The sequence below is a fragment of the Ornithorhynchus anatinus genome, chromosome X1 (assembly GCF_004115215.2).
Source record: "Ornithorhynchus anatinus isolate Pmale09 chromosome X1, mOrnAna1.pri.v4, whole genome shotgun sequence".
Classification (NCBI taxonomy): Eukaryota; Metazoa; Chordata; class Mammalia; order Monotremata; family Ornithorhynchidae; genus Ornithorhynchus; species Ornithorhynchus anatinus.
Window position 1 is genome coordinate 89,059,179 of NC_041749.1, and position 25,958 is coordinate 89,085,136.

The window sequence follows — 25,958 nt, forward strand, 5'->3', positions numbered from 1 at the left end:
TGAGAAAGGTAGTAGGTGCCACCGAGAAATAACGAGAGGCCCCGCGGTCCCTTCCGCGCTTTGTACGTGTAAATATTCACCCATCGGTGGTATTCACCGAGCACCTACTGCGTGCGCAGCACCGAACCAGATACCGGGGAGAGTTCGGCGTAAGAGACGCAGATGCTTGCCCTCTAGGAGCCTACAATCTAACGGGGGAGAGAGAAGCAGATAAATTACAACAAGTGGGACCAAGCAAAAGGACAGCGCTCCAGTTGTCGATAGCACGAAGGTGGCAGGAGAAATATCTGGATAAATTACTATGGATTGAAACGGATGTGGATGCGTAAGTGCCAAGGGTTGTCGTCGGATTGCCAATCAGGGAATGCCACCTGGAGGAGGTGGGTTTTCAAAAATCTGCCCTTTCGGTCTGTGACCGTGGCGGTCACTTGCGGCTCCCCGTCCGCTTTTCAGTTGTGCCTCCGGGGCTCGGGGTTCGACCGAAACCTTTGCTCAAGAAGAGCCTCCGGGCTTCTGCCGATGAGAATCGTCCCTCGGAAGTTCACCGATTCCATGCCTGCACTTTTCTCTCCCAGCAGGAGCCGTCGCGGGTAGGGTAAACGTTCCCCAGACTGTTTGGATTCGCCAACAAGCAGCTAGGACCGACAGATGAGGAGGCCGCTCTGTGTTGGCACGTGGGTTCTGCGGATGATTCAGCAAGGCGTGATTGAAGGATCCCAGCTGGACGTGCATATGCCGTTCAGTGTGTCACTCCGTCCGTGCTGAGCGCAACTCGTTTAGAAAACAGTTGGGCTTGTCCCGGCTGGAGGGGGGTGGCGGTTGGGATGACTCCAGGTTCACCTACCTCTCCTGCCTTTTACCCTGGGCCAGAACGGGGACCCTCTTGGCTGGAGCCCCGGGAGGCAGGCTGTGGGGGCAGGTGCGGCGTGGCTCAGTGGAAAGAGCCCGGGCTTGGGAGTCAGGGGCCATGGGTTCGAATCCCAGCTCTGCCACTTGTCGGCTGTGTGACTGTGGGCAAGTCACTTCACTTCTCTGTGCCTCCGTTCCCTCATCTGTAAAATGGGGATTAACCGTGAGCCTCACGACCTGATGACCCCGTCTCTCCCCCAGCGCTTAGCACGGTGTTCTGCACATAGTAAGCGCTTAACAAATACCAACATTATTATTATTATCTTCAAATGTCCTTTCCGGCAAAGTTTGTGTTGGAACAGATGACAGCAACAGAGAAATGTTGATTGCGGTAGCCTGCCTCCTAGCCCGGAACCTCACGGTCACCGATCCTGTCCTGCCATTTGACGTTTCCTACGGCTTGTAGGTGATTCTGATGAAAATGCTAGGTACCTCATCTTCACATCCTATGTGAAGCAGCGTGGTTCAGTGGAAAGAGCCCGGGCTTGGGAGTCAGAGGTCATGGGTTCTAATCCCGGCTCTGCCACTTGCCAGCTTGTGACTTTGGGCAAGTCACTTAACTTCTCTGTGCCTCAGTTACCTAATCTGTAAAATGGGGATAAAAACTGTGAGCCCCACATGGGACAACCTGATCTCCTTGTATCCCCCCAGCGCTTAGAACAGTACTTTGCACATAGTAAGCACTTAACAAATACCACCATTATTATCATCGTCATCATTATTATTATTATTATAAACTTTCAGTTTGGTCAAGAGATTGAGCCACACTGGTGCTACATTACTACCAGCTTTCCGAAGGAGATAATGGCCTCGGTTCAGTCGGTCAGTCAGCCGATCGTATTTATTGAGCCTTTACTGTGTGCAGAGCGCTCTAATGATAATAGTAATTGCGATATTTGTTAAGCACTTACTATGTGCCAGGCACGGTTCTGAGTGCTGGGGTGGAGACAAGAAAATCGGGTTGGAAGCAGTCCCTGTCCCACATGGAGCTCACAGTCTCGATCCCCATTTTCCAGATGAGGTAACAGGCCCAGAGAAGTGAAATGACTTGCCCAAGGTCACGCAGCAGCCAAGGGGCAGAGCTGGGATTAGAACCCGTGACCTTCTGACTCCCAGGCCCGGGCTCTCTCCATTAGGCCACGCTGCTTCTCAGTGTGGTCTCACTTGAGACCACACGGACCTGTACGTCAAACTAAAAAGCTAAAGTGAAACCATAGGAGACGCCTAAATTTACACTTAAACCGTTTATGGGATTGGACGTAATGGGTGTCGATGTAAGCGAGCCTGCGGGGTTGGATATACCAACCCGAAAAACATCGAACTTGAACGTCACGCAATTTTCTTGGCCTGATCAGGCTCTGGGGGGAAAGGCAAGCTAATTCAGGGAGGGCAATGAGAATTCATCTATGCCTTCGTTCTCCTTGCTGTTTCTGGACAGAACGGAAAGCAATTTTAAGACCTCACGTTCTTCTTCCAGGGGTGACATTCTAGGAGCGTAATCCGGTATTTTATAAATCATTTAAACAGAAAAACCATCCCCATCATTAATAGAGCCTGAACAGATTATTCCTCCGGCTTAATGAGCTAATTTCACCAAGGTTTCCCCCGCTCCTCTCAATCCGCTCTACGCTCTGGCACAGATGTCATCGGATACTCCAAGTGGGAGCTGGAGGCTTGGGGTCTGGGTTTACGGGACCCAGCCGGGTTTCCCGGAAAGCTTTCAAATTTCAGTGGGACGTGCTGAAGTCTGAAACTGTCAAATGGCATAGTTATAGCAGGAAAGAGTGTGTGTGTTTATGGGTGGGGTGTGTGTGTGTCTGTGTGAGCGAATGCCCTTTGCTTTCTGACCCCTTCCCTAAAATCTGACTTTCTGTTCCTTCTTGCTGGGAGGCTTTATCCACCGTAGCAGTTAAACCAAGGATTTCTGGGGTAATGGTTCAGTGTTGTTGTTTTTTTTTAAAAAAATCAGAAGTGGCTGCTTCTTTCGTGACAGTGGAAAAGTTAATATGAAAAACCTATTTTTCTTTTGCTCACCAAGAAACAGGGATCCTTAATTTCAATATTCTGTACTATACTTTGGGATTCCATGGCCATACGGTGCTTCACTCTGTTTCATGAGTTGAGCTGCTCATTGGTGCTACTGGACATGAATCACAGGATTAAAAAGCCCAGTTGGCTGCTCACCGTTGGATCCTGTTATCTTTTCCTTTGTCTGCTGTTCTAGGGAAGAAGCAACGGGTTGTGCATGTTTCCTCATCAAATCCTATTTATTAAGAAGCCCCCGACGGTGGTCAGGAGCATTTCTGAGCGGCCGTGGCAGAAGGACCTGGGTTTTAATCCTGGCTCTGCCACTTTTCTGCGGCGTGACCTTGGACGAGTCACTTCACTTCTCTGGGCCTCGGTCACCTCATCTTTAAAATGAGGATTACGACTGTGAGCCCTATGTGGGACAGGGACGGTGTTCAACCTAACTTGTATCTACCCCGGTGCTTAGAACGGGGCTTGGCACATAGTAAGTGTTTAACAAATGCCTTAAAAAAAAGAGTTGTGGGCATAAAGGGGTGAGGGAAAGAGGAGAAGGAAAATCCATTACCAACGCCTACGTTTGGTGCTTGAGGTTTCCCAACCTCAGAGATTGAATTCGAACATGACTGCTTAATTCTTGCTCTACAACTGGCACGTTGGTTAGTTTGGGATGAATCCCCCTCTAGAAGGTGAGATCCCTGTGGGCAGAGAACATGTCTACCAACTTTATTGTACCCTCCCAAGCGCTGAGTACAATCTTCTGTACAGTACACGATACCTGCTCGATAAATATGACGGACTGATTGAATCACTCCTCTCGGTCGATTTTATCCTCATTTCAGGGCCAGACAGTGTCGGGGGCAGATGAGACAATTGCCGTCACGTACGAGGGCCCAGACCCTCTCGGGGTCGCACCTGGGGAGTTTCCGGTACTCTACCAGTCTCGACTACGGGAGGGAGAGTCAAGCAGAGGCCTGCCCGTCCCATTCCTAGTTTGCTCGGGGGCCAGCGAGTGGATGGCAATCTGCTACAAGTCAAAACTCCCGTGTGCCGGGCAGCAGCGGCACGGGAGAGAGTTGAGGGCGGAGACTCAAGTTGACTGCGCGGTTGGATTTTTACCAAGGAGACTCTACGGATCCACTACCGGAACGATTGCAGATGGAGGTGGGGCGTTCTGGGAGAGACGTGTCCATGGGGTCGCTATGGGTCGGAGACAGCATAAGACAAGACACGGAGGGCCCAGGGCTAAGCCGAGGGTGAGGTGGATATGGGGCATTCATTCATTCATTCAATCGTTATCTATTGAGCACTTACTGTGTGCAGAGCACTACGCTAAGCGCTTGGGAGAGTACAATATAACAACCGACACATTCCCTGTCCACAACGCGCTTACATTCTAGAGTGGGAGACGGACATTAATATGTAGAATAAATTACAGATATGTACAAAAGTGCCGTGGGGCCGGGAGCGGGGATGAATAAAGGGACCGAGTCAGGGTGACGCAGAAGGGAGTGGGAGAAGAGGAAAAGAGGGCTTAGTCAGGGAAGGCCTCTTGGAGGAGATGTGCCTTCAATAAGGCTTTGAAGGTGGGGGAGAGTAAGTGTCTGTCGGATTTGAGGAGGGAGGGCGTTCCAGGCCAGAGGCAGGATGCGGGCCAGGGGTCGGCGGCGAGCCAGAGGAGATCCAGTTACAGTGAGAAGTTTAGCACTGGACGAGAAGGGATGAGCAAAAGTCACGGAAGTCGTAGTGAAAATGAAGCCTGGCCCAGTTGCTTGTCCTGGGGGGGTAGGGGGGTGGGTGGGGGAGATACGACAGGATGTCAATCAATCAATTGTACTTATTGAGCACTTAGAACCTTGTACTAAGCGCTTGGGAGAGTACAATACAAAAGAATTAGCAGACACGTTCCCTGCCCATAATGAGCTCACAGCCTAGAGGGGGGAGACAGACACTAATATGGCATTAATGCTTCTCTGAAAAAGCATGAAAAATGCTAATAAAAAACAAATTCCAAATCATCACAATTTCCGAGTCTTACTCCTGTCATTATTTTACCAGGGACTGGGCCCATCATTTAGAACTGAATGGTTAACCGACGTATGGTAGGGATATTTACAATAATGACAAGTGGGCAATTGATTTTGCCATTAATCAATCAACGAATCAAACAGTGGCATTTATTGAGTACTTGCTATGTGCAGAGCACTGTACTAAGTGTTTGGGAGAGTACAATACAACAGAATGAGTGGCCGCGTTCCCTGGATCCATCCAGTGCCTGGAAACTCAATTAAGAAAACGATCCTTTGACCTCCCTCCTACCAGATCTGATTTTCAAAGCTGCCTACAGGAGATATATATATATTTTTTATGGTCCTCTTTCTCAGCTTGACTGTTTCCACCCACTCCAGAGTAGTGCCCGGTAGTCACTGGCCACCGCTCAGTAATTCCTGGGCCGTCCTTGAAAACTGGATCAAAATTTGAAAGTTGTGAAATTCTTTATTTCAAGGACTCGTTTCAATTCTCTAAGTAGGTGGTTTTTGTGGAGGATCTAGTGAAACAGTTTCTGCAAACGCATTCTCCTTATTAGATTTCCAACCTATCCCCCCTCTTCGATCTCTCGGGTTGGAGATTTTTATCCTATTTTGTTTTAGGGTACACGTTTTCTTGAGGTTTTCCTTGCAAGAAGAACTCGGAATTTGTGAGTACTTCTTACAATACCATACTCTTCTCAGGTTTCTATTTTTCCTCAACATTTCTTATTCCCTCCAATTTTCTTGTAAGTTCAGAAATTAATAATCGACATCACTAATCCTGGTGAGAGACTGCGTCACGCTTTCGACGGAGTTGATGTGAGTTAGGGGCGGGAACAGTAAGGGGAGAAGGCTAATTTAGCACCTGTGACCCAGACATCAGACTGGAGAGCTAAATGCGCCAAGATGTGAGTGAAGTCAGAGCCGATAAAAAAAAAAGCCAAGAAGGAGGGCTTCGAGTGGGAGGGGGGAAAACTAGAGAGACACCCTCCACGAGAGACAGAAAATGAAAGTCGGGGGGGGGGAGGAATCGATCGATCGGATTTACTGAGCGCTTACCGTGTGCAGAGCACTGTACTGAGCTCTTGGGAGAGTACAAAAATAACAGATTTGGTAGAGGCGTCCCCTGCCCACGATGAGCTTACATGTGAACGGACGGGTTCCGAGAAGGAGAGAAAGTAGAGATCCCTACAAGATCTTAGCAAGGGTCAGCGGGTCGGGAATGAAAAGGGCCGTGGGAAAGGTCACTAATCGAGAGAACCCAATTTTTTTTTAATTTTCCTTCTTTATTGTTTTCTAATCATCAGCGATGCCGAGCATTGTTCAGCACACCGAAGTAAATTTAGGCCCCCTTAATAATTATGCAGAGAAGCCCTCTGTACCGCCTTTTCACTTAAATTCCACCTGCAGAAGCGGGGAGAATTCCTTTCCATCAGGGCGGTGGCGAAAAGGCATCTACCGACCCCGTTATTACCTGCATCTCCCCGGCCCATCCTAACGTCGTTCCCTGGTAAACGGGGCTGACTCTCAGAGGGCAACGACTTAGATCTCTTCTTCCCGTTCGAAGTCCCGAAGAGTAATCTATGCCTCTTGTGTCAAGTGAATAATCATCGTGGCTGTCTGGGGCCTGCCTACCGCTGTGTATTCTCAGGACAGAAGAGAGTTCTTCCCTCGGGCTTTTACAGCTTCTCCCTCTAGACCGTAAGCTCCTTCCGGGCAGGGCACATGTCCGCTAACTCTGTTGTACGGTAATAATAATGTCGGTATTTGTTAAGCGCTTACTCTGTGCAGATCACTGTTCTAAGCGCTGGGGTAGATACAGGGTAATCAGGTTGTCCCACATGAGACTCACAGTTGATCCCCATTTTACAGATGAGGGAACTGAGGCACAGGGAAGTTAAGTGACTTGCCCACAGTCACACAGCTAACAAGTGGCAGAGCCGGGATTCGAACGCATGAACCCTGACTCCCAAGCCCGGGCTCTTTCCACTGAGCCACGCTGCTTCTCTCAAGCGCTTAGTACAGTGCTCTGCACAGTTTAATGCTATTAATAAATACCATTAACTGATTGATAGTGGACCACTAAATAAAAGCCCTTATCTGTTCCCAAGCACCTCACCCCGCAAAAAAAAAACCCCAAGCGCAAAATGAAACACTTCCAGAAGCGTACGGACTTTCAGGCAATTCAGATTAATGGGCGGGTTTTCAACGTATCTGTACAGATAGGTTAGACTGCGAGCCCGTCATTGGGCGGGGATCGTCTCTATCTGGTGCCGAACTGTCCATTCCAAGCGCTTAGTACAGTGCTCTGCACATAGTAAGCGCTCAATAAATCCTAGTGAATGAATATCGCCCTGTCCCAGAGATCACTAGTTTTATTTTTCCGACGGGGAAACGCACAAAAGTAAACAGAAGCCGCAGCAGCACGGTGTAGTGGATAGAGCACAGGCGTGGGACTCAGAGGGTCATGGGCTCTAATCCCAGCTCCACCGCTTGTCTGCCACGCGGCCTTGGACAAGTCATTTCACTTCTCTGGGCCTCGGCGACCTCATCTGTCAAATGGGGATTGAGACCGTGAGCCCCACGTGGGACAGGGACTGGGTCCGGCCCCATCTGCTCCTAGCCACCCCAGGGCTGACTCACTGCATCGTTAAGCGCGTAACGAATACCATAATTCTTCTTCTTCTTCATCCCCATTTTCCCGATGAGGTCACTGAGGCCCGGAGAAGTGAAGTGACTCGCCCCCATTCACACAGCAGACAGTGGCAGAGGCGGGATTCGAACCCATGAGGAAGGACTTAATGATAATAACAATGTTGGTATTTGTTAAGCGCTTACTATGTGCAGAGCACCGTTCTAAGCGCTGGGGGAGATACGGGGGAATCAGGTTGTCCCACGTGAGGCTCCCAGTCTTCATCCCCATTTTCCAGACGAGGTCACTGAGGCCCGGAGAAGTAAAGTGTCTCGCCCCCAATCGCACAGCTGACAAGTGGCAGAGCAGGGTTTCGAACTCATGAGCTGTGACTCCCAATCCCGGGCCCTTTCCACGGAGCCAAGCTGCTTCTCATCATAACGTCGGTATTTGTTAAGCGCTTCCTCTGTGCAGAGCACCGCTCTAAGCGCTGGGGGAGGTCCAGGGTCATCAGGTTGGCCCACGTGAGGCTCCCAGTCTTCATCCCCATTCTGCCGCCGAGGTAACTGAGGCCCAGTGAAGTGACCGGCCCCCAGTCCCCCAGCTGCCAAGTGGCAGAGCCGGGATTCGAACCCGTGACCTCTGACTGCCGAGCCCCTGCTCATTCCACTGAGCCGCGCCGCTTCTCCGTATTAAACGTGGATCGAAGTGATCCGCCTCGCAACGGGCCTCCGCTCAGGCGGGGCCGGAAGGGAGCGGGCCGAGCGCCGGACCGGGGCGGAGGGCGGAAGGGGAAGGGAACGAAGGGGGCCGGGCGGCGGGTTGCAGCGGGGGCCGCTTTGCGGGGCGGACCGGAGCGGAGGGCAAGGGCCCGCACCATGGCCGGCCCGCGGTTCAACGTCAACGTGGGGGTCCTGGGCCACATCGACAGCGGCAAGACGGCCCTGGCCCGGGCGCTCAGCACCACCGCATCCACCGCCGCCTTCGACAAGCAGCCGCAGAGCCGCGAGCGGGGCATCACCCTGGACCTGGGCTTCTCCTGCTTCTCGGTGCCGCTGCCCCCGCACCTGCAGCCCGCCGGGACGGAGGCTCGGCCCGCCGCCCGGCTCCAGTTCACGCTGGTCGACTGCCCGGGCCACGCCTCGCTCATCCGCACCATCATCGGCGGTAAGGACGGGACCCCGCCGCCGAGGAAAGACCTCCGGTTCCCCCCCGGGGAGAGGAGGCCCCTTCCCCCTCCGGGACGAGGGGCGACCCCTCTCTTTCCCAAGGCGACACTTAAGGGAACCGGCCCCGGCCCGCTCCCCTCCTCCTCCTGGCCTCCCTCCCCTTTCGGAAGAGGAAGGCCGGAGACTGGGGAAGCAGCGCGGCTCGGTGGAAAGAGCCCGGGCTTGGGGGTCAGAGGTCACTCGGCGGCTGCGTGACCGCGGGCGAGTCGCTTCACTTTTCTGGGCCTCGGTGACCTCATCTGGAAAATGGGGCCGAAGACCGGGAGCCTCGCGTGGGACAACCCGACGACCTCGTCTCCACCCCAGCGCTTAGAACGGTGCTCGGCACGTAGCGAGCGCTTAACGAATGCCCACGTTATTTCTTCCCGACGTAGGCCTACGGGGACGGTCTGGGATCGGGAGGTGTTCCTTCCTCTTTTTTAGATGATATTGGTTAAGCGCCTACCGCCTACCAGGCCCCGTACCGAGCGCTGGGGTAGATCTCAGCCGATTCTATTTGTTGCTGTTGTTTTTGTCTGTCCGTCCCCCCCCCCCATTAGACTGTAACCCCGTCAGAGGGCAGGGACCGTCTCTATCTGTTACCCATTTGTCCATTCCAAGCGCTTAGTACAGTGCTCTGCACATAGGAAGCGCTCATTAAATACCTTCGAATGAGGGTGGAACCAGTCCCCGGCCCACATGGGGCTTGCGTGAGAAGCGGCGTGCGGAGTGGATGGAGGACGGGCCCGGAACTCAGCAGGGCATGGGTTTTCATCCCGGCTCTGCCCCTCCGTCTGCCGTGTGACCTTGGGCGAGTCGCTTCACTTCGCCCTGCCGCAGTTCCCCCATCTGTAAAATGGGGATTGAGACTGGGAGCCCCACGTGGGACGGGGACGGTGTCCAACCCGATTTGCTTGTCTCCGCTCCAGCGCTCGGTACAGCAACCGCCCCACGGTAAGCATTTGATAATGATAATGTGGGTATTTTTGTCAAGCGCTCACTGGGTGCCGAGCCCCGTTCTGTGCGCTGGGGTAGATACAGGGTAATCGGGTTGTCCCACGTGAGGCTCACCGTCTTCATCCCCGTTTTCCGGACGAGGGGACTGAGGCGCCGAGAAGTGAAGTGACTCGCCGGGAGTCACACAGCTGCCAAGTGGCGGAGTTGGGATTAGAACCCATGCCCTCCGACTCCTAAGCCCGTGGAGCCACGCTTAAGAGATGCCATTATCGTTCGTACGTTTCAGAGGCGGGGGAACCGAGGCGCAGAGAAGCGCGGTGACTTGCCCGAGGTTACCCAGCAGATAAGCGGCAGAGCTGGGATTAGAACCCGGGTCCTTCCGACTCCCGGGCCTGCGCTCTAGCCGCCGGGCCCCGCTCGGTTCTAGGCTTGACCGAGCGAGGGAAGCAACTGCCAGAGCCTGACTTGGTAGGGAAGACCAAATCCGCCCCAGCTGGGAAGACCATCTTAGGGGTTCCTAGTCACCTTTTTCCGGTTTCTGAATATGAACGGCGTGTATGCACCGGGATTAATCAGCAGTTCTACTTCACAGACACCTGTGTGAAACTCCTGTCTGTCTGTAAATAATTTTTGTCTGTCTTTCCTCCCCCCCGCCATTAGATTGCAAGCACCTTTGAAGGCTGGGGTGGAGATCTTGTGCTCAGGGTAATGCTTTGCGCTCAGTAGAGTTGTCCTTCCCGTTGAAGATGTTGCTGCCGGTGGTGAGATGGCATCAGTAAATACCACCGACTGTGAAGTGAAGGGTCTTAAAACTGTCATTTGGGAATGAGGGTTGTGAGTGTGAAGGAACGGGAAGAGATGGAGGTCGAATTTAGGAGCCCTTTTTCTTAGTTTGTCACCCCAACAACTGCTGTCCTTTCAAGCCCTTTGATTGGAATGGCAGCTCACTCTTGCCATACTGTCGTGTGTCGTCAGCGAATGATTCATATTTGGGTGTGGGGGGAGAGGGGGGAAGAACCTTTGCGTGCGCCTTACAGAGCACACTGAGTTGGCGTGGTGTCCAGCCCGTCTCCGAGATGGCTGCCGCACGGATTCTCTCAGAGATGGTGGCACCGTTGACCTTCTCAAAGATGGCCACTGTTCAGCTTCCCTCGGTTCCCTCATCTGTAAAATGGGCAATGAGACTGTGAGCCCCATGTGGGACCTGGACGGTGTCCAGCCTGATTGGCCGGTATCTACCCCAGTGTCTGGCCTACGGTAAGCACTTAGCCACTTGCTTTTTAATGATATTTGGTACACGGTACGTGCTACCGGTTGATCGGAACGGAGGCTCGTCTGTCGGTCTCGACCGGATAAGGTGGGGCGGGGACAAAGGATAGAAGGACTTTGCTCTTCTCCCCCCGCCCCCCCCCAACCCGGCCCCACGGTACTTAAATACCTGTAATCTATTAATGTATATTAATATCTCTCTCCCCCCACTCGAGGTTGTAAACTCGTCGTGGGCAGGGAATGTGTCTGCTTATTGTCGTATTGTACTCTCCCAAGTGCTTAGTACAGTGCTCTGCATACAGTAAGCGCTCAATAAATACAGTTGAATGAATGACCAAAAGGACTGGAGCCAGTGGTGAGATGGGAGTGGAGAGCGGCCAAGTGTGGCTGTTTTAGGGGATGGGGAGGGGACCGTGGGGGTGTGGGGGACACGGACAGGTTGTGAGTGTTAGCCAGAGAGCCGCACGGGCTCCGGCTTCTCCCCCAAGCCCCCAGCCCACCCCGGCCGGGGGTCAGGTGGCGAGACCCACATCCGGGCCGAGCTCTGACGGGGCTGAGTTACGTCGTCCTCGTTTCAGACCTTTCTGGGCCTGAGTCTTGTGGCCCAGCAGTGATGGTAGGACTGGGGAGTAGGGCGGCAATGGGTTTCCTTGCACAGGTGTGGGCCTATAAGCTAGAAGAGGGAGAAGAGGTCCAGGTGGATGGGGGAGAGCATCAGGTGACTCACCTCTGACTAAGAAAGACTTTGGGGGTGGTGGCCGACACCCGGCCAAGAATAAATCGCATCCGTCCCCGGGAGCTGGGTTTGGACCGGGGTACTCCTGGGGTTTGACCTGGGTGGCCCAAAGGATTCTGGCCCACGCAGCCGTCTTATCTTATGCCGTCGAGTCTTCTCCGACCCGTGGCGACGCCGTGGACACTTCTCTCCCAGAACGCCCCACCTCCACCTGCAGTCGTCCCGGTGGTAGTAAAAATCCGGAAGTGGTTTGCCATCGCCTCCTTCCACGCAGTCAACTTGAGTCTCTGCCCTGGACTCTCTCCCGTGCCGCTGCTGCCCGGCACAGGTGAGTTTTGACTTGTAGCAGATTGCCATCCACTCGCCAGCCCCCGAGCAAGCTAGGAATGGGGTGGGTAGGCCTCTGCTTGACTGACTCCACCTCCCATAGTTGAGAGACTGGTAGAGGACTGGAAGCTTTCCAGGTGCAACCCTGAGAGGGATTGCAGCCCTCAATCAATCTGTATATATGTAATTTATGCTGACATCTGTCTCCCCTTCTAGACTGTAAGTTCATTGTGGGCAGGAACCGTGTCTGTTGTTGTGTTGTACTCTCCCAAGCGCTTAGTACGGTGTCCTGCACACAGTAAGCGCTCAATCAGTATGCTTGACTGACTGACTCTACCAACGGCAGGGCGGGGGTGGGGGGGGGTCCCACGCAGAATGATTTCACCTGGCGTGCTCTGGAATGAGTGTTAAGGGTTGCTAACCATTGACTTAAAACATTCTTTGCATTCGCTTCCAACGCTCAGGCAGTTATTCATTCATTCATTCATTCATTCAATAGTATTTATTGAGCGCTTACTATGTGCAGAGCACTGTACTAAGCGCTTGGGATGAACAAGTCGGCAACAGATAGAGACAGTCCCTGCCGTTTGACGGGCTTACGGTCTAATCGGGGGAGACGGACAGACGAGAACAATGGCACTAAACAGCGTCAAGGGGAAGAACATCTCGTAAAAACAATGGCAACTAAATAGAATCAAGGCGATGTACAATTCATTAACAAAATAAATAGGGTAACGAAAATATATACAGTTGAGCGGACGAGTACAGTGCTGTGGGGATGGGAAGGGAGAGGTGGAGGAGCAGAGGGAAATGGGGAAAATGAGGCTTTAGCTGCGGAGAGGTAAAGGGGGGATGGCAGAGGGAGTAGAGGGAGAAGAGGAGCTCAGTCTGGGAACGCCTCTTGGAGGAGGTGAGTTTTAAGTAGGGTTTTGAAGAGGGAAAGAGAATCGGTTTGGCGGAGGGGAGGAGGGAGGGCGTTCCGGGACCGCGGGAGGACGTGACCCAGGGGTCGGCGGCGGGATGGGCGAGACCGAGGGACGGTGAGGAGGTGGGTGGCAGAGGAGCGGAGCGTGCGGGGTGGGCGGTAGAAAGAGAGAAGGGAGGAGAGGTAGGAGGGGGCGAGGTGATGGAGAGCCTCGAAGCCTAGAGTGAGGAGTTTTTGTTTGGAGTGGAGGTTGATAGGCAACCACTGGAGTTGTTTAAGAAGGGGAGTGACATGCCCAGATCGTCTCTGCGGGAAGATGAGCCGGGCGGCGGAGTGAAGAATAGACCGGAGCGGGGCGAGAGAGGAGGAAGGGAGGTCAGAGAGAAGGCCGACACGGTAGTCTAGCCGGGATATAACGAGAGCCCGTAACAGTAAGGTAGCCGTCTGGGTGGAGAGGAAAGGGCGGATCTTGGCGATATTGTAGAGGTGAAACCGGCAGGTCTCGGTAACGGTTAGGATGTGTGGGGTGAACGAGAGAGACGAGTCAAGGATGACACCGAGATCGCGGGCCCGAGAGACGGGAAGGATGGTCGTGCCATCCACGGTGATAGAGAAGTCTGGGAGAGGACCGGGTTTGGGAGGGAAGATGAGGAGCTCAGTCTTGCTCATGTTGAGTTTTAGGTGGCGGGCCGACATCCAGGTGGAGACGTCCCGGAGGCGGGAGGAGATGCGAGCCCGAAGGGAGGGGGAGAGGACAGGGGCGGAGATGTAGATCTGCGTGTCATCTGCGTAGAGATGGTAGTCAAAGCCGTGAGAGCGAATGAGTTCACCGAGGGAGTGAGTGTAAATGGAGAACAGAAGAGGGCCAAGAACTGACCCTTGAGGAACTCCAACAGTTAAAGGATGGGAGGGGGAGGAGGCTCCAGCGAAGGAGACCGAGAATGACCGGCCAGAGAGGTAAGAGGAGAACCAGGAGAGGACAGAGTCCGTGAAGCCAAGGTGAGATAAGGTATGGAGGAGGAGGGGATGGTCGACAGTGTCAAAGGCAGCAGAGAGGTCAAGGAGGATCAGAATGGAGTAGGAGCCATTGGATTTGGCAAGAAGGAGGTCACGGGTGACCTTAGAGAGAGCAGTCTCGGTAGAGTGGAGGGGACGGAAGCCAGATCGGAGGGGGTCTAGGAGAGAATGGGAGTTAAGGAATTCTAAGCATCGATTGTAGGCGACTCGTTCTAGGATTTTGGAAAGGAAGGGTAGTAGGGAGATAGGGCGATAACTGGAGGGGGAAGTGGGGTCAAGAGCGGGTTTTTTTAGGATGGGGGAGACGTGGGCATGTTTGAAGGCAGAGGGGAAGGAGCCCTTGGAGATTGAGTGGTTAAAAATAGAAGTTAAGGAAGGGAGGAGGGCAGGGGCGACGGTTTTAAGAAGGTGAGAGGGAATGGGGTCCGAGGCGCAGGTGGAGGGGGTGGCACTTGCGAGGAGGGAGGAGATCTCCTCTGAGGATACTGCAGGGAAGGATGGGAAAGTAGGGGAGGGGGTCGGTGGGGGGAAGGGGAGAGGCGGAGGGGTGACTTTGGGGAGCTCAGACCTGATAGTGTTGATTTTCGTGAGGAAATAGGTGGCCAGATCATTGGGGGTGAGAGATGGGGGAGGGGAAGGAACAGGAGGCCTAAGGAGAGAGTTAAAGGTCCGGAACAATCGGCGGGGGTGACGGGCATGGGTGTCGATGAGGGAGGAGAAGAAGCTTTGCCTGGCGGAGGAGAGGGCAGAGTTAAGGCAGGAAAGGATAAATTTGAAGTGTGTGAGGTCGGCTCGGTGCTTGGACTTTCGCCAGCAGCACTCAGCAGCTCGAGCATAGGAGCGTAGGAGACGGACGGAGGAGGTGATCCAGGGCTGTGGGTTAGTGGAGCGAGAGCGGCAGTTATCACTTCCACACAAGGGATAGAATAGGCTCACTTCATTTCCTTTCAATTTTAGTGTTCCTCTTCTTTGGGATACTGTCTCAAAGAGTCTATCGGTCCAAACTAGGTTTGAATTTGTGGCGGAAATGTTTGGATCGAGCAGGGCGCGTGTCATTCTTTCCGTTGTGTTTTCCCACGCGCTTAGTTGATGGCGCCCCTTGGGGGGGGCCGTTACCACACTGGATCGAGCTCGCCCCTCCTCCTCTCCCCTCCCCTGTTATATTTGCCCTTTTTCTCCCTCCCTCCTGTTCCTCCAGTGGATGTATTTTCCAGGGAAATCAGAGAAGAGTTAGAATTCCATTTATAGCCAGCTCTTAATTGTTCAGGTTAATAAGGGATAGTGAAATGCCCAGGAAATCCCCAGATTCCATTTCAATCCTTAGTTATAGCCCCTTCCCCGTTAAACCTTTTGAAGGAGATAACATTTGAATTAGTCCAGTGGCTCTTTTCTCCTCTCCCCCTACCACCCTTGCCCTCAGGTGAAAGTCTTAATAAGTAGCATTATCCAGAAAGTAGGCAGTTAAGAGGAAGGGGGGGGGGGGGGTGGCAGAAGAAACTCTCAAGGGGCCCTGGATAGCTAGGGCCCAGATAATCAAACTGGATGATGAGTGCTGGAGTAAATAAGACTTGCTTGGGTCTCGGCTGCCCCGTTCGGATCAGAGAGCTTATCCGTGAAGTTAATTTTTGGTGGGTGGATTTCCTGAATAGACCCCCCCCCTTTTTTTTTTGGCCATGCCCCTAAGGGATGGAATAGTTTAATTCCAAAACAGGGAGTTGGCTGTTTGTCATTATGGTCATTATTATTATGGTATTTAAGTGCTTACTATGTGAACTCTTCATTGTGCTAAAATGAGCCCTTTCCTCTCCAAACTATCACGATAATCCAAGCACTTAACCTGTCTCATCTGGACTACTCTATCAGCCTCCTTGCTGACCACCCTGCCTTCCTTCTCTCCCGACTCCGGTCCAAACTTCACTCTGCTGCCCGGATCATTTTTCTACCAAAACGTTCAGCCCATGTTTTCCCCACGCCTCAAGAACCTCTAGTCGTTGGCCGTCCACCTCCGCATCAAACAGAAACTCCTAACCATCGGCTTTAAAGCCTTCAATCACCTTCCCCCGGCCACCTCACCTCTCTGCTCTCGTATTACAACCCAGTATGCATACTTCGCTCCTCTAATGGTAACCTACTCGCTGTACTTCCATCTCGTCTATCTCGCCGCTGATCTTTCATTCATTCATTCAATAGTATTTATTGAGCGCTTACTATGCGCAGAGCACTGTACTAAGCTCTTGGAATGTACAAGTCGGCAACAGATAGAGACAGTCCCTGCCCTTTTACGGGCTTACAGTCTAATCGGGGGAGACGGGCAGACAAGAACAATGGCAGTAAATAGAGTCGAGGGGAAGAACATCTCATAAAAACAATGGCAAATAAGTAGAATCAGGGTGATGTACATCTCATTAAACAAAATAAACTAAATAGGGTGATGAAGATATATACAGTTGAGCGGATGAGTACAGTGCTGAGGGGGTGGGAAGGGAGAGGGGGAGGAGCAGAGGGAAAGGGGGGGAGAAGAGGGTTTCGCTGCGGAGAGGTGAGGGGGGTGTAGAGGGAGCAGAGGGAGAAAGGGGGGAGCTCAGTCTGGAAAGGCCTCTTGGAGGAGGTGAGCTTTAGGTAGGGATTTGAAGAGGGGAAGAGAATTAGATTGACGGAGGTGAGGAGGGAGGGCGTTCCGGGACCGCGGGAGGCCGTGGCCCGGGGGTCGACGGCGGGACGGGCGAGACCGAGGGACGGCGAGGAGGTGGGCGGCGGAGGAGCGGAGTGTGCGGGGTGGGCGGTAGAAAGAGAGAAGGGAGGAGAGGTAGGAAGGGGCAAGGTGATGGAGAGCCTTGAAGCCTAGAGTGAGGAGTTTTTGTTTTGAGCGGAGGTAGATAGGCAGCCACCTCTCACCCACTCACCCACTCCCTGCCTCTGACCTGGGACGTCCTCCCTCTCCCTATCCAACGAAAGATTCTCTCGCCCCACCTTCAAAGCCTTATCGAAGGCACATTTCCTCCAAGAGGCCTTCCCTGACTAGGTCCTCATTCCCTTCTCTTCCACTCTGTCCGCGTCGCCCCAACTCGCTCCCTTTTATCCGTTACCACCCCCCAGCCCCGGAACACTTATCCGTAATGTATTTATATTAATGTCTGTCTCCCCCTCTAGACTGTAAGTTCATTGTGGGCGAGGAAATGTGTTTATTATATTGTCATTATTATACTCTCCCCAGTGTTTAGTACAGTGCCCTGCACACAGTAAGTGCTCAATAAATACGATCGATTGATTGAAGTGCCGGGGTAGGTACAAGATAATCAGGTTTGACACAGTCCCTGGTCCTCGGGGGGCTCACCGTCTGTCGTGTGGGTGTATGACAGATTTACCCTGTAACTCAGTAGGGCTCAAATAATGCTATTAATAATAATTGTGGCATTCATTAGGCTCTTAATATGTACAAAGCACCGTACTAAGTGCTGGGGTCTTGTCTTTCGCCGTGGAGTCGTCTCCTACGTGACGCCGGGGTTAGGTGCAGGTTAATTAGGTTGGACACGGTCCCTGTCCTGCATAGAGCTCAGAGGTAAGTAGGAGGGAGAATAAGTAGTGAATCTCCATTTTACGGCGGAGGAAACCGAGGCCCAGAGAAGTGGAGTGACTTGCCCGAGGTCACCCAGCAGACGAGTGGTAGAACCGGGATGAGAGTCCAGGTTCTCTGACCTCCAGGCCGGTGCTCCATCCACTTGGCCGTAACCGCTGCTTTCTTTTTCAGTGATAGCACAGGCTTAAGGCGTTACCTTCCTCAGCTGCTTGCTGTGAGTTCCCCAGCAGTGGGAATCCATTTTCCTTTCCTGAGAGAGGGAGGGAGAAGGAGAAAACATTCATTCATTCATTCAATAGTATTTATTGAGCGCTTACTATGTGCAGAGCACTGTACTAAGCGCTTGGGATGAACAAGTCGGCAACAGATAGAGACAGTCCCTGCCGTTTGACGGGCTTACAGTCTAATCGGGGGAGAAGCAGCATGGCCTAGTGGATAGAGCATAGGCCTCCTGGGAGTCAGAAGGACCTGGCCTGTAATCCTGGCTCTGCCCTTGTCTGCTGTGTGTCCTTGGGCAAGTCACTTCACTTCTTGATGCCTGTTACCTTATTTGTTAAATGGGAATGAAGACTGTGAGCCCCATGTGTCCAACCTGATTAGCTTGTATCTTCCCCAGTGTTTAGTCCAGTGCCTGGTACTTAGTAAATGCTTAACAAATGCCATTCAAAAACAATTAAGATGGTTATGAGTAGGCTGACCGTGTATCCGGGGGAGTTAAAACGGAACAGTCTTGGCTTTGGAAGACCTTGCCTTAAGTAATTATCTGGGATGGTTCTAGATTTCGCCCTGGGCAACTGGACAGAGTCGTCCAAACAGGACTGGAAAGTTTCCAGGCTTCCCTTTTTCATTCATTCATCCAGTCCTATTTATTGAGCGCTTACTGTGTGGAGAGCACTTTACTAAGCGCTTGGGAAAGTACAACAAAACAATAAACGGTGACATTCCCTGCCCACGACGAGCTTACAGTCTAGAGGTGGGGAGACCGACTTTTTGATCTCATGGCATTATTTGGAGCTGTTCCAAGCCTTGAGGGAAGTAGGCTCCCTGAGGGCGGGGAATGTGTCTACCAACTATTGTGTGATATTTTCCCAAGTGCTCAGTCTGGTGTTCTGCACTCAATAAGTAGCATTGTTTGACGTGGCCCTGTTCTGGGACTGCGACTCCAAGAAACCCTCGGGGACTCAAGGCCTTTTATCCCTTTGCTTTCGCCCTCCCTCACTGTAAGAACAGAGTAAGCGTCCCAATACGCTTAGCTGAGTTTGGAGCCACGTGGGACTCAAGGCACTGTGACGCAAGCGCTGAGTACAGTGCTCTGCATGTAGTAAGCACTCAGTGAATGCAATTGAATGAAGCACATGGGAGGACCAGTGGGTCAACAGAAGAGGGTTTCCTTGTGATCCATATTTCACCGGTCACTGCTGCCTTTTAGTTTTGCAGATGAAAGTGGGAGGCTAATAACCTTCGTAGTGCACATGACCGGGATTGGAAGGGAACGTGTCTACCCACTCTGTCGAATGGTACTCGCCCAAAGGCTTAGTACGGTGCCCTGCACCCAATAAGTGCTCGATAAATAGCACTGACTGCTCATGACCGCCTCTCCCGGACCTCCACGCCGTGGCCCTTCACACTCCTGCTGTCACTCCTCCGCCATGGGTCCTCCGGCCTTCGGTGGGGGATGCCGACAGGGACGGCAGCCTGCACCCTCCCCACCCTCTCTCTGGAGGAGAGAATGTCCGGGGTGGTCGACTCCCGACTCCGCCCGTCGTGAGCCCCGACGAGTCCTGGCTCGGCCGTCGTCCCTAACCAGAATTCCCGGTAGGTGGGGGAGAGGTCATACACGGAAGACGGCGGTTTAAGAAACAAACCGGAAAAACCCACCGTGGCCTTTCCAAATAGCAAGGCTTTAACTCATCCTTTTTCTTTAGTTAATTTTAGGCTGTGAATCTCTCAGGAGGCCAATAGAGTTAGAGTTTTAAAAAAAGATTCAACAACGAAAGGTTTACAAAGCCCAGTTGGGGGTGGAGATTCTTGAGTCTTCCTTAATCTGACTCCAGCAGGCAAGAAGAGGCCTGAAAGATGTTGCTCTCGTGGCCTTGCAATTTAGAAGATTTTGGTGGCTGCTGGGGTGAACGGTTCCAGTGTCCTCAGGTCTTTTGTTCTGGGTTGCTAATGCACAGCAGCCTCCCGGCGAGGCTTCTCCTTAATGGGAGCCTCCTGTATTTCTTCCCTCCCATTTTACAAATTCTGGAGGCAGTGTTCTGTCACCTTTAAGACTCGAGAGAAGTGCCTGAAAAACTGCCAAGGCAGAAGAATAGCACAGACCCGACACCTGAAAGAAAATCAGCATCTCTAGAAGCTCTTTGTCACCGAAGCAGGGAAATGAGCGTTCCATTTCAAGCAGATCATCTTTTTTTATGGTATTAAGCGCGTGCTATGTGCCAGGCTTATGGTATTAAGCGCTGGGGTAGATACAGGCTAGTGAGGTTGGACCCAGTTCATGTCCTTCGTTCAGTAGTATTTATTGAGCGCTTACTGTGTGGCGAGCGCTGTACTAAGTGGTTGGGAAGTGCAATTCGGCAACAGAGAGAGACAATCCCTACCCAACAGCGGGCTCACGGTCTAGAAGGGGGAGACAGACAACAAAACTAAACAAGTAGGCATCACTACCATGAAAATAGATGAACAGGACCCCAGATAAATGCACATCATTAATAAAATAAACAGAGCAATAAATATGTACAAATATACACAAGTGCCATGGGGAGGGGAAGGAGGTAGAGCAGAGGGAGGGAGTAGGGGCGATGGGGAGGGGAGGAGGAGCAGAGGAAAAGGGGGGGGGTTCAGTCTGGGAAGGCCTCCTGGAGGAGGTGAGGTCTCAGTAGGGCTTTGAAGAGGGGAAGAGAGTTAGTTTGGCGGAGGTGAGGAGGGAAGGCGTTGCAGGTCAGAGATAGGATGCGGACCACGGGTCGACGGCGGGACAGGCGGGAACGAGGCACCGTGAGGAGGCGAGGGGCAGAGGAGCGGAGTGTACGGGGTGGGCTGTAGGAGGAGAGAGGGGAGGTGAGGTAGGAAGGGACCAGGTGATGGAGAGCTCTGAAGCCAAGAGTGAGGAGTTTTTGCTTCGTGTGAAGGTTGATAGGCAACCACTGGAGATTTTTGAGGAGGGGAGTGACATGCCCAGACTGTTTCTGCAGAAAGATGATCCGGGCAGCAGGGTGAAGAATAGACCGAAGTGGGGAGAGACAGGAGGAAGGAGGCTGATGCGGTAGTCCCGTTGGGAGATTATGAGAGATTGTACCGGCAAGGTAGCAGTTTGGGTGGAGAGGAAAGGGCGGATCTTGGCGATGTTGTGAGGGTGAGACCGGCAGGGTTTGGTGACAGATTGGGTGTGTGGGGTGAATGAGAGAACAGAGTCGAGGACGACACCGAGGTTGCGGGCTCACAGTCTTAAACCCCGTTTTACAGATGAGGCAACTGAGGCCCAGAGAGGTGAGGTGACTTGCTCAAGGTCACACAGCAATCAAGTAACAGTGTGGCTCAGTGGAAAGAGCACGGGCTTTGGAGTCAGAGTTCATGGGTTCTAATCCCGGCTCAGCCACTTGTCAGCTGTGTGACTTTGGGCAAGTCACCTAACTTCTCTGTGCCTCAGTTACCTCATCTGTAAAATGGGGATTAAGACTGTGAGCCCCACGTGGTACAACCTGATTCCCCTGTGTCTACCCCAGTGCTTAGAACAGTGCTCGGCACATAAGCGCTTAACAAATACCAACATTATTAAGTAGCAGAGCCAGGATTAGAATCTAGGTCCTTCTGACTCCCAGGCCCATGCTCTATCCACTAGGCCAGCCTGTTTCTTTGCTTTTGGCTTCCTCTGTCTGGCTCATCCTTGAGCCTGGGACACTGGATCACTGCTGCACCACACTGGGAATTCAGTAATTCAGGGGAATTTAGTTATCAACCAGTCGGTCCGTGGTATTCGTTGAGCGCCTGCTGTGTGCAGAACACTGGATGAAGCACGCGGGAGAGTACAGTACAATGGAGTTGGCAGACGTGTTCCCAGTAGGAGCGAAATCTCTCTTCTTTAAAAGAAAAACAAAAATAAAAAAACCCTACAGCATATAAATACCCTGTAGAATCTTGAGCCAGACCTGATTTCCTTGCACGTTTGGGCACCTTTTCCCAGGTTGACAAATTCTAAAGTTGGGCTGTTCTTGTCTGCCTTCAATTCTCGACTCACGGCCGTGGGTGACCTTGGTATACTTTTTGTGACAGTGCTCAAGTAGAACCTCACTGGCCGTGAAACTGTGGGTTTAAATTAATGCAGAATATTTGAGCAGGAACCAAATCGGAAGAAAAATGAAAGCGGGGAATCATATTTCATTCTGTTTGGTTGCATTTTTCTTCTCGCGGGGCTTGCCCTTGAGAACCAAACATATCGAGTGTTAAATCAGAGATTTTTTTTTTTTTTTTAAACATTCATGCTACGAATAGAAAATATCACAGGGACAGTTTTCTCCCGCGATACCTTTTTGAAGCTGGGGTGTCTAGCTGGAAGGTTATCGTGAAAATCAGACAGTCGTAGGCACAGCTTTTTACCTATAATTATTCTTAATGGAGTACATTCTAACTTTTCATTCTGCACCAACTTTCCGCCCTGCCTCTTCGTGCTTTTGGTTTGCTCTCAAACCTTTTTGTCTGGTACACAGGTTTGGCCGAGCATTCTGGGGAACTGCTTGGAAATCAAGCCAGGATGGATCTCTTTTGTCTCTGTCTCTCCCCCCCGTCTCCCCCACCTCCTTTTTTTCTGAATTTCCCACTGGTCAGAACTGCTTTGATCCAGATTTGAGGCTGGATTTTTCCTCCTCCGTTGCGGTTAGGTCCGCATTCTCCTTTACCCAGAAATGTGATTTAACAAGAGAAAGGATGGAGATGACTGTTGAGGCCTCCCCTGCTATTGGTAATAATAATAATTGTAGTATTTAAGTGTTGACTACTTGCCAGGCACTGTACTAGGTGCTGGGATGGATACAAGCAAATCAAGTTGGACAGAGTTCCCGTCCCCTGTGGGGTTCACATTCCGAACCCCCGTTTTCCAGATGAGGTAACTGAGGCCCAGAGAAGTGAAGTGACTTGCCCAGGGTCACACAGCAGACAAGTGGCGGAGCCGGGATTAGAACCCATGACCTCCTGACTCCCAGGCCTGGGCTCTGTCCACCACGCCATGCTCCAGAGCGAAGCGTGGTAGCCATCCTACTTGTGTGGATGCCTCGGAAAGTCCAGACATCACATTCCCTTTAAGAACCTTGTCTTGGGTTTCAGTTTTAACTGCCCAGCGCCAGTATAGAGGTGAGGCGATCACTACTCCAAGTGACTTTACTTCTAGCAGGTACATTCTCTCTAGTGACTTTTACTTCTCAATTCTCATAGTATTAAAGGTAATCACGCTTTTATCTTGCATTTTTTTTTTTTTTTGGTGCGTTGTCACCGATTTCTAGGAAGCATTCTAGGTTTTCCAGTCATTCTCTAATTTAGTCTGTCACCATTCCCGTAGCCCGGGAGAGGGACAGTACAGTATTGCCCTTGGAACAGATGGAAAAACGGAGGCCATGAGAGGTGAAATGATGTGTGGAAAGTGGCAGAGTCTGGATCGAATTTCCTGGGCGAAGATACTGTTTTCGATGGAAAGGGTGCTTCTCGAGGAACTTTAGATGTGAGAGTCCAGAGTAAGAGAAAAAGGCTTCCATGGCTGCAAAAAAGATTTCGATTATATATAAGGAAGGACTTCATTCAGTCGTATTGAACGCTTACAGAGCACTGTACTAAACGCTTGGGAAACTACAATACAACAGTAGACAGTGATATTCCCTGCCCACAACAAGCTTAAGTCTACAGGTGGGGAGACAGATATCAATACAAATAAATAAAATGACAGATACGTCCAGAAACGCTGTGGGGCTGGGAGGGGGGAAGAGCAAAGGGAGCAAGTCGGGGTGACGCCGAAGGGAGTGGGAGATGAAAAGTGGGGCTTAATCTTGGTAAGCCTCCCTTCCCCCCCCCCCCCCCCCCCTTTTGCCTCTTGCTCCCTTCACTCCCGTCTCCCGCATGAGGACTGAAGTTTCTACCTTCCAGGAGCCTGGGGTGTAAATATTGTTATGGAATTTAAGCGTTTATTATTTGTCAAGCATCGTTCTAATCACCGGGGTAGATACAAGTTAATCAGGTCACATACAGTCCCTGTCCCACGTGGGGCTCACAGTCCTAAGTAGGAGGGAGAACAGCCATTGAATCCCCATTTAACAGATGAGGAAACTGAGGCCCACAGAAGGTAAGTGACTTGCCCAAGGTTTACCCAGCAGGCAACCGGCCGAGCCGAGGCCACCGGTTTGGGTAAAAGAGTCTCACGGGAACTGGGATTTGCCTGCCCAGGGAAAGGACAGGCAGATCGTGTTTCAGAGTTCAAACTGCAGCTGAAAGCGCAAGTTGCCGTCTCACTGGATCTCGAGTGTTTTTGCCGACAGCGCTGCTAATCCTGGGAGAAGCGGAAAGGCTGGGGAGGTCAGAGGGATCAGTCAGTCAATCGTATTTATTGAGCGCTTCCTGTGAGCAGAGCTCCGTACTGAGCACTCGTACTAAGCACTTGTACAGTAGGACAATATACCAGACACATTCCCTGCCCACAACGAGCAGAACAGTTAGGGGAGACCCGTGGACACAGTGGAGGAGTGAGGGCCTGGGGCTGTTTGATTTTGGGGTCACAATTTTCCTGCCTCTAAGTTCAGGCGGATGGTTCTTCCCAAGGAATGGTTTTTAAGTCCATCTGTGGAAAAACAGGCATTCGTTCATTCAAGCGTATTTATTGAGCGCTTACTGTGTGCAGAGCACCCTACTAAGCGCTTGGAACGTACAATTCGGCAACAGATAGAGACAATCCCTACTCAACAACCTATATGTCTTTCTGTACAGTGCTAAGTGCTTAGCACAGTGCTCAGCACGCAGTAAGTGCAAAGTAAATAGGATTGAATGAAATGCCATTAGAATTTACCTTTTGCTCGTTTCCCTGCACAACCTGCCCAGCAAAGTACGTAATAGGCAGGTATTAGGCTAGCCATTTGACCGTAAGCTCCCTGTGGGCAGGGAACATGCCAACTTTGTTATAGTGGATTCTCCCACGCGCTTAGTCCAGTGCTCTGCACCCAGTAGGCGCTCAATAAGTGCCACTGATTGATTGCTAGCCACGGTTCGGCTAAGGGATCCTAGGGCCTGGGGGGTCGTGACCTGCTCGAGAGCCTACACCGCAGAGCTAAGACCACCACCCAAAACATTCTGCCTCCGAGTCAGTGTTCAGGCCATTCGAGTCCATTGCCCTTTTTTTTTTTTTTTCAAAGAAAGTTGGTCTTTTGTCATTAATTTCGACTTTCGGGTCTTTCAATTGCCCAAGACCTCTGACCGAAGGAACGCATCTCTTAGCTTGATTAGTGCCCACGTTGGCATCCGTAAAATGTCTCTCACTCCCCAAATTGGCGACCCTAAGAGTTTGTGGAGAAGGTAAGGGCAAACCTCTGAAGGGTAGCAAAAATTCATTCTGGGTGTTCAGTTTGGGTCCGAGGTGTTTCTCCTCAAAGGTCAGTGATGTTGCCTCGTGACTTGCCCTTGCGGATTGGTGGGAGCGAGCGGCCTGCTGCGCTTTGGGCAGAGAATCCGTTGTCTTCCTCGGAGAGGCCAGAGTGGCCGCTTGCTCATCTTCCTCCACTGCCTCCAGGGCACCTCCCTCCAAGCGGGGTCTTGAACCGCTCCCGGCGGAGTTCAGCAGCGGGGGAAGCCCGCCGTCAGGTTAGACGAGTTAATCTTCCAGCAGAAATTCAATCAATCCCCTTATTTCATTTTAAGGCCACTTTGCGTAGCAAAGTAGTTTAACCAGCAGCAGATTTCTGCCTCGCCGATGGTTAATTTCATGCCCTCCAGAGGGTCAGCCCACTAATCCAGGAGGGCACGCAGCTAAACTCACCCCCCACACAGAGCTACTTCTGCCCCGTTGTTTTCCAGCGTTTTTAATTGAGTTGTGTTTTGAATGAACTGAAATGACCTTTCAAAGAACAGTCCAAAAAGACCTACGGTAGATTCCAACCATAACCCTCCCAACTCTCTCTCTGTGTCTCTCACTCTCTCCTTATTTATTTTTAAATCCCGTTCTTTCTCCCCCAAGTGCCGAGTTGACGTAGAACTCTCTTGCCGGCGGTCGACAGCTTGACCCGGGTTGTCTAGGCCGGCCGGAGGAAATTCGGACAAACTTGTAGGTTAGTCATTCTTCTGCCCGGGTGAACCTTTGACCCGTGGGCTTCAGACCCA

At 51.9% G+C, this 25,958-nt stretch overlaps 1 protein-coding gene across 1 annotated transcript in view; it reads left to right on the forward strand.

The window, feature by feature from the left end:
- The first annotated feature begins 8,434 nt into the window (after window positions 1–8,434).
- EEFSEC (eukaryotic elongation factor, selenocysteine-tRNA specific) overlaps window positions 8,435–25,958 on the forward strand; it is a 312,677-nt gene continuing 295,153 nt past the window's right edge. Inside the window, exon 1 of the mRNA XM_007668320.2 lies at window positions 8,435–8,763. Within this exon, the coding sequence (XP_007666510.2) occupies window positions 8,475–8,763 (289 nt within the window). The 5' untranslated portion in view covers window positions 8,435–8,474. The remainder of the gene's footprint in view (window positions 8,764–25,958) is intronic.